Source organism: Monopterus albus, unplaced genomic scaffold, assembly GCF_001952655.1.
Source record: "Monopterus albus unplaced genomic scaffold, M_albus_1.0 scaffold342.1, whole genome shotgun sequence".
Lineage (NCBI taxonomy): Eukaryota > Metazoa > Chordata > Actinopteri > Synbranchiformes > Synbranchidae > Monopterus > Monopterus albus.
Genome location: NW_018128222.1, coordinates 757,557 through 765,681, shown reverse-complemented (window position 1 = coordinate 765,681; position 8,125 = coordinate 757,557). Strand labels below are relative to the sequence as shown.

The 8,125-nt window shown below is 46.4% G+C and overlaps 1 protein-coding gene across 1 annotated transcript in view; it reads left to right on the top strand.

The window, feature by feature from the left end:
• The window catches only part of LOC109974660 (envoplakin-like), a 15,478-nt gene that overhangs the window by 4,849 nt on the left and 2,504 nt on the right, over nucleotides 1-8,125 (top strand). Inside the window, exons 3-22 of the mRNA XM_020624979.1 lie at nucleotides 1,025-1,179; nucleotides 1,339-1,462; nucleotides 1,554-1,685; nucleotides 1,772-1,813; nucleotides 1,929-2,090; nucleotides 2,351-2,458; nucleotides 2,606-2,701; nucleotides 2,809-2,919; nucleotides 3,684-3,830; nucleotides 3,924-4,078; nucleotides 4,216-4,313; nucleotides 4,423-4,592; nucleotides 4,678-4,856; nucleotides 5,132-5,270; nucleotides 5,398-5,591; nucleotides 5,724-5,874; nucleotides 5,982-6,065; nucleotides 6,479-6,604; nucleotides 6,714-6,806; nucleotides 6,931-8,121. Of these exons, the coding sequence (XP_020480635.1) occupies nucleotides 1,025-1,179; nucleotides 1,339-1,462; nucleotides 1,554-1,685; nucleotides 1,772-1,813; nucleotides 1,929-2,090; nucleotides 2,351-2,458; nucleotides 2,606-2,701; nucleotides 2,809-2,919; nucleotides 3,684-3,830; nucleotides 3,924-4,078; nucleotides 4,216-4,313; nucleotides 4,423-4,592; nucleotides 4,678-4,856; nucleotides 5,132-5,270; nucleotides 5,398-5,591; nucleotides 5,724-5,874; nucleotides 5,982-6,065; nucleotides 6,479-6,604; nucleotides 6,714-6,806; nucleotides 6,931-8,121 (3,657 nt within the window). The remainder of the gene's footprint in view (nucleotides 1-1,024; nucleotides 1,180-1,338; nucleotides 1,463-1,553; nucleotides 1,686-1,771; nucleotides 1,814-1,928; nucleotides 2,091-2,350; nucleotides 2,459-2,605; nucleotides 2,702-2,808; nucleotides 2,920-3,683; nucleotides 3,831-3,923; nucleotides 4,079-4,215; nucleotides 4,314-4,422; nucleotides 4,593-4,677; nucleotides 4,857-5,131; nucleotides 5,271-5,397; nucleotides 5,592-5,723; nucleotides 5,875-5,981; nucleotides 6,066-6,478; nucleotides 6,605-6,713; nucleotides 6,807-6,930; nucleotides 8,122-8,125) is intronic.

The following is an 8,125-nucleotide window of genomic DNA, read 5'->3' as shown; positions in this document are numbered from 1 at the left end:
CAGATTCTTTGGTGTTCTCATGTTTATTTCTTTGGTTTGCACTGGAACAACACAAAAAGCAGAGAAAAAGCCAAATCCAGTCGACACAGAACTCCAAACATGGACGGGACAGAATTACTGACACCTCTTCAGAATCATCAGAACTCGTTGTATTTAGCTGTTGTCAGAAAATGAAACGAGGCCTTCAGAGAAAAGGACACGGTCCCTACAGTCAGACACGGTGGAGGGTCACTGATGTTCTGGGGCCGCTTTGCTGCTTCAGCCTCTGGATGTCTTGACTGTGTGTGTGGCGTTATGACATCTGAAGACTACCAACAAGTTCTGGGGGCAGTGTAGGGCCCAGTGTCAGAAAGCTGGGTCTCCGTCAGAGGTCATGGGTCTCACAGCAGGACAATGACCCAAAGCAGACCTCACACAGCCCCAGAAATGGTTTCAGACAATGAGCTGGACAGCAACGAGTCCAGGTCTAAACCCCATAGAACGCCTGTGGAGAGAACAGCAGCTGGGAGAAGGAAGCCTTCACACCTCAGACCTGGAGCAGCTGGCAAAAGAAGAGAGGTCCAAAACTCCAGTAGAGAGGTGGAAGGAACTCACTGGTGGTTACAGGAAGAGACTGATTTCAGTTACTTTGTCCAGAGGGTGGGCTGCCAAATATTAAGATGAGGGCGTCGATAATCCTGTCCAGTCCATGCTTGGAGTTCTGTGTGGACTGGATCCGATTTAACTTTTTGTGTTGTTCCAATGCAAACTAAAGAAATAAACATGAGGATACCAAAGAATTTGTGTTTGCAACCATTTTCTGGGAGAAGTGGTGTGACAGAAAGGCAGGGACGCCAGGATTTTTGACTGTATAAAGTACACAATGTCATAGTATTCTAATTTAAAGCGATTTCATACTTTAAATCAGTTCTAAAACACCAAAATAATAAGATGTTGTGGATAATCTAAGAAACTAATGACTGCCAAGACAAAATCAAGTTTGGTCCAACAAATGCAAAATTTTAATCTGACACTGTTTTGGCAGGACACGGCGCGAGATCAGAAGAAGCAGACACTGATCCACAGGAAGGAGTGTGCAGAGAAACTGGCAGAGGCTGAGCTGCTGCTGAAGGATCTCTACATGGATGTGGACAAGGCCAAGAAACTGAAGCACCCGCAGGCCACTGAGATCGAGCGAGAGTGAGTTTGTTCTGGACAAACATTAGCGTGCACGCCAGCAAATGCATCTAATGCTCATATCATCACGTACCACTGAGCTCTGCTCTCCACACATTTCCACTTCACTTGTTTACTTGTCACTGCTTGAAACACATCTGTACCTGATTCTCCTGGTTTCAGTGTGAGAAATCTCCACGACCGCTGGGTGAAGGACTGCGCCTTCTACAGGGACCTGTACGACAAGGTGCAGGGCGTGGAGCCCACGCTGAAGATCGACTGGGGTCCTCTGCTGGATGAAAAACTGGTTAGTTAACACACCATCAGCCACACAAAGGTTTAAGTGGCTAAACATCTTCATGCCTATTGAACATCTTCCTCCCGTGTGTGTTTTACAGAAACAGATCAACACGGAGGCGTACGGGCCCAACTTGACGGATGTAGAGAAGCAGACTGCAGCACACAACATCCTGCACCAGGAGATCGAGTCCTACAGCGCACAGCTGCAGCCCAGCACCACCACCTCCAAGGTAATGGCACACAGCAGCGCGTGTGCTCTGCAGGACCACATGTGGGACGAATCGGGTTCATGTTTCTTCTTCTTCTGTGTTCGCAGGAGCAGTTTGCCGCCCTCAAGGAGAAGTATGCTAAACTTCTTGTGAGTAGTTTTTCCACTTGAGTCGAAGGCTTTGCTGTCGGAGCTCACCTGAGTTCAGAAGGATGTGTATACTCTGTCCATGTATATCGAGTGTCATAAAATGCATCTTTTGCAGGAGAGCTCCCAGAGCAGGCGCAGCCACCTGGCCTCCCTCTACGAGTACATGCAGAGCTGCAGTAAGGAGATGGTCTACCTGTCAGGCCAGCAGGAGAGGATCCTCCAAAGAGACTGGAGTGACCGCATGGCCGACCCCCCGAGCGTCCGCATGGAGTATGAGGTGAAGGGCCAAAGCGGTGCATGTGTCCAGATGGTGACGTCAGTATTGGCAGATTAATTTCTCAGCTTGTTGCGATCAGATGGAGGTGCTGGCTGCAGAATAGAAAACATAGTCAGCTTCCCTTTAAGCATAAACCTCACGGGGCCGGTTGTACCAGCTCAAGACCCAACTGGTGTAACCAGTATGGCACAGTACATAGTAACTGCTTAGTTAGAATACTTCACACACTGTGTCATATCCCATGTCTGTGTTACTAACAGAAATTCAAAGATAATGGACTGCTCGCCCATGAGACTGAAATCAACAAGCTTCAGGAGGTGGGAGATCGTCTGGTAGAGATGAAACACCCCGGCAGCCAGACGATACAGGTAGGGTCTGTCGGCTGCGTCACACGTGAAGAGCGCAGTGGTTTGATAGCAGAGGTCGGTCGTCATAAGACCTGACGTACTGCTGTGATTTCTGAGTGCCACATGAATTAGAGTGCAGGCTAATCAGACTGGGTTTGGTTTTGTCAGGCACACAGAGATACTGTGCAGGAGGAGTGGCAGGCCTTCCTCAACCTGTGTCTGGCCCAGGAGGTGCACTTAGACAACATCGAGGACTACAGGAAGGTACAGGACGTGTGACTGCACCGCACGGTGACCGGCACCATGAGCATGTTGTTCTACTAAATCAAACATTCCCACTTTGCTAATAAGTTCCTGTTTGTTGTGTGCAGTTCCAGCTGGATGCCGAGACGCTGTCCGAGTCCCTGGAGAGACTCAGTTCCACTGTGGACCCAAAGGCTCTGGCCAAAAAGAGCAACCCTGAGGTCCTGCTGGCACTGGAGGTACAAAACTGTTTTCTGACATCAAGGTCTCGTGCACTGCCACGGTCTTGAACAGATTGCCGCAGCGTGTTACAGCTGCAGATTATTTTTTTAATGTACTGATTCAGCATCAGTGTGCACGGAAATGTTTGTTTGTTTGACCTCTTAACCAGGTTCTGTGTCTATCAAAGGCCTTTTAATTACACTTAAGAATGCCCCGTACGGGATTACAGAAGTTGATCAAGCAGCTCACATGTTTACACCTGAATGTGGGTGTAACCTCCAACAGCAGCGTTCATGTGATCACATGTTTACTTAGAGCAAGAAGAGCCAATCAAAGACTACGTATGGTGTGCTGTTTGTTTTAGGATTTTGTTTAATGACACTGTATTTAAACTGAGATCGGTAAACTGAATCATGGGAAAGTGGCAGAAACAAAAAGAGGAGCAGGAGAGAAACTCTGCTGCTGGACAAGGAGCTGTTTCAGAAACATCAGAATTTAGTTCCACATTAGTAAGTGATTCCAAAAAGATCCCAGCTGCCCTGTTCCATATGATGCTATTACCTGTGATCACTGCAGCAGAAGTGTGAATAAGTTGCTGCAACACGCCGCTGGTTGTCGAAGATGTCCGGCTGCCAGTGTACAGATCTATCTCTCTTTAATTGAGCTTCGTGAAATCGGCTCTGCCTCATCCTGGTTAAATCATCAAGAAGTGCTAAAGCTGGGGATAAACACTTTTAATCTTGTTTGTATTACGTTAGTTCTAATACAGTCGTTCCTCCAGGGAGATGAACCTGCAGTGAAGAGGAGCGAGCGGAGCCTGGCCGACCTCAGGGAGCTCAGCAGCAGCGTTGTGCCTCTGAAGCTGCGGCGACTCCAACCCACCAAACTCACCACTGTGGTGTCCGTGTGTGACTGGACTGAGGAGGAGGTAGGAGGGGCTCAGCCACCACTTACAGACACTCACTGCTGCCTTTCAGAAGTGTGACATCATCATTATTTGATCACCTGCTGTGTGTGTCAGGACGCAGTGAGGCGCGGTGACACACTCATCCTCAAGTCCAACTCTGATAATAACAACTGGAAGCTTCAGACCAGCAGTGGGAAGATCACAACCTTTCCTGGGGCATGTTTCATGATCCCACCACCTGATGCTGAGGCCCTGGAGAAAGTGAACAGGTACACGGTACAAACCTGCTGTCTGTAGCGCCATTTCCTTCCACCGTTTGTTTGTATGAGTTCAGCAGTGGGAAAGCCAGACCGCTGACTGGCGAGTCACCTGTGATGGGTTTTAACCAAACACTGTGTGTCTGCAGTCTGGACAAGGTGCTGACAGACCTGAAGAGCCAGAGATCCGCACTAATGGCCTCCCTGAAGAGCCCCACTGTGGAGGTGGTTCGCCCTCAGAAGGCAGGTCAGAAGACAAACGTTTTATCTTGTTGTTCCTGACTGTGTCCATGAAGGAGTTTTCGGGCTAATGTAATTTTTTACTGTTGACCTTTGTCTTTGCTTCTCCTCGACAGAAGTACAAAGTGCTCCAGAAGATCCCAGAGCTGCAGAGCTAGCTGGTGAACTGGACAAGATCAACAGGGGTCTGGATCGGGTGGAAAAAGAAATCCAGGGCCGACTGAGGACCCCGCTAGACAAGCGCAACCCGACACAAGACCTGGACAAGAGGCTGCAAGAGCACGAGGTGAACGTGCCTTTATAATGTCACCTGCTTACCAGTTTCATGACCTCGTTCTTTCTCTAACTGCTGTCCTCAACCCGCCCTCCAGAGGTCTGCTCAGACTGTGAGGACGCTGGAGTCTGAGAAGGCAGCAGTCCAGAGGGAGATGGAGCCTATTTTGGCCAACAAACCTCTGGGACCTTCCACCTCTACTCTGCCCATCAAACTCGGCGCTGCCAACAAAAAGCTGGATGACATTGACGCCATTATGGAGCTTTATAAGAAAAAGTATGAGAACCTGAGAACTTTTTAAAGACAATTTCTCAAAGCATTTAAAATCAAACTGTGACTTTTGAAATAAGAAATAATGCATTCTATAATGTTAAATTCATAAATGATCAAACTCACCCTTCCTCAATTCAATACACTCAGGTTACTCTGTATTCTAACTAAGTAGCATCCACTCTGTGTGTGCGCACATTTTTCTTTTTAAAAATTATATTCAGGTTTTTTTTTTTGTTTTTTTTTTTTTAAATTGCTTCCCATGTTTCTCTCCTAACCAGAGCTACAGCCAGCTTGTACCTAGAGAATCAGATCCAGAACGTAGAAGGCATTGTCTCTGGGTTTGAGGAGCAGCTGGTCAAAGACGGCAAGATTCTTGATCAACCCAACGCCCTCCAGAGTCGCAACCAGCAGCTACAGGTATGTAATTTATAATGCGACTAAAACGTTGTAAGAGGTGTAGAAGATGAGAAGCCTCAAAGGGCTCCAAATGTTGTTGTTTTTGTTTTTAAATATATCTACACTTTCTCTTCATGCCCTCAAACAGGCTATGCATAAGGCTGCAGACTCCAAGAAGGACGTGTTCAATAGACTGGGCAAAGATTTGGACCTGACCAAGCAGGCGTGCAGCTCCCTGCAGCAGAGATTCAGCGAATACTGTCCTGACATTCGACGCCAGGAGAATGCCGTGAAAAATCTGAAGAACCGTTACGCTAACGTCAATAGTCAGCTCCAGGAAAGGTGAGTTAGAGAAAGCACGTCGGGAATCCCTGTAATTACATGGGCTGGTGTGTTTTTGGTGTCCTGTCACATGTAGTTTTCTTTGAAGCGGAGACATTTCAGTAGTGATGTTTGTTTTATGTTGTGCTTTAGGTCTGCTCTCATCCAGAATGCAACCAATAAAAACCAAGACTTCCAGAATGCAGTTCAGTCAGCAGACTTCTTTTTGGTCAATTTGCCCAATAATGCCATCAAACCTACTGATGATGCAACGCAGATAACAGCCAAGCAGGACTCTCAGAAGGTGGGTGGAAGGGTTCGACTACTCCAGCTTCTACAGGCAGTTTCAAAAGTGAAATAATACCACTTTGTCTTATCAACTGTGTTTACTGAATTGTGTCCCCTGTTAAGAGAGTGATGGAGGACATCAAGAGAAAATCCGGTGACATGGACCAAGTCAAGGATCTTTCCCGTTCTCTGCAAAGTGTCTTAAATGTGAGTTCAGATAATGATTCTCATTTATCAGATTACATGAGGACTTCCAAGCTTTCTGACTCAATAGTGATTGTCGGAATATCTGACAAGGTCAAAAAATGGCGACATCTGCTGGCCAAATGTGCGATACTGCATTTCTACGGCTAACCACGATGAGCCGGTCGGAATACAAGCAGATTTATTATTGTTATTTTGTCCAGTAAAGCTTGTATTATGAAAACTGGTCACTTTTTAAACACTGGGGGAGAAATGAATCTACTACTCAAAAGTTGCATGATGCCCCTCTCATCTGAACAGCATTGGGGATGGTCGTGTGATTTTTAGCCTGGTGTTAAAAGGTTGATACTGTGTTTAATAATAGTCTGTTGTATGTAGAACATCACGGCCTAATGTTTCAGTATATTTCCTTGCAGGAATATGAGGTTAAGTCGAACACCTACCGTGGTATTCTGCATTTTGACGATGTTGATGACAGTGAGGATTATGAGCAACCAACTCTAAAGAAACGTCAAACTATGGCTCAGGCTGTACAGAGAAAGGTACAGTTACAGACAACCACCTGAAGATGCTTTTGAGTAGACAGCTCTTTACTGTTTCTCTAACATTTTAAATTTTTCATCTTCAATCTTGCTCCTGTTTCTGCTACAGGAGAAAGACCTACTGAACCTTTTCTCTGAGGTATCTGCAAAGAACAGCCAGCTACTCAGCCAGCTGGGGACAGCAAAGAACATCAGGGCCAGGGTATGATACGATTAGATAAAAATATCAGCACCACTCGTGTTACGGTAGAATAACACCTGGTGTTCTGCACAAAATAATCCTTGTCGGTTGTGCTGAAGTGTCCTCCTCTTTTATTCACTTGCAGAATGAAGATAAAGTCAGTGAGATGGTCGTCAGTCAGCAGCTGCAGCTACAGAGTCAGCAGAAAGACCTGGAGGAAAGCGACTTTCTAAAAAAAGAATTAAATGAGGAGATTGCCAGACGTTTACATGCTGAAAACAACCTTGAGACATACCGTCAGAGGTTAATTTCTCTGAAGAACAGGAGAGGAGTGGAAAGGCTGGAGGAGAAGGAGGTGGTGCAGTACTACCGTGACCCCAAATTGGAGGTGGAAGTACAGTCCATGAAAAATAGGATTCAGGAGGAAGCACTGAAGAGGTCAAAGACCAGTTCAGAGATAGAAATGATCAGTGAGAGAATTGTCAAACTGGAAATACAGCTGACCAAAATTGAACCTAAACTGGTGAACAAGGTAGTGACTGAATACGAGAGAGACCCCCAGCTTGATAAAGAGGCAGCCAAAATTAGGGAGGAGATGGAGAGGATACGACTGGAGCTCCAAACAAAACATAACGAAACTGTTCAGGTGAAAACTGAGCTCACAGTTCTGTCTCAGCAGCAACAAAAGATCAAGGAGAAGGTTGTAAAGAAGGAGGTGGTGAGGATCGAAAAGGATCCAGAGATGCTGAAAGCAGTTATCACATTCAAGACTACTATTGCCGAGGAGGAGTCTCAATGCAAGGCCCTCAACGACAGCATTTTTAGCACAAGAAGCCAGATAAACACACTGGAAAGGGTAATTCCCACCATCCAACCCAAAATAGTCACCAAGTTGGTGAAGCAAGTCCAGCAAGATCCAAAAGTGCTCGAGGAGTCCAGGAAACTGCAAATGGCTGTGGAAGAGGAGAAAGATGAGAATGTTGTCTTGATGAAGGACTTAACCACCCTCCAACTACGTTATGCTGAAGTGGAGAAGCTCCGACCTAAAGTTGAAGTCAAGGAGATCATTAATGAGATTTACAGAGTTGATCCTGAGACGGAAGTGGAGCTGACTCGTCTGAAGAAAGAGCTGCAGGACTCTAGCCGAAAACGTACAGACCTGGAGAAAGAAATGAACACGGTATTGGCGACTTTGACCACTCTGCGGGCTCAGAAACCCAAAATGGAGTACAAGGAGGTGATGCAGGAGGTGGTCAAAGAAGAAAAAAGCCCAGAGGTAGTCAGGGAATTACAGAAACTAACCAACCAGGTCTCTCGTCTGCCACTCAACTGTGACACCC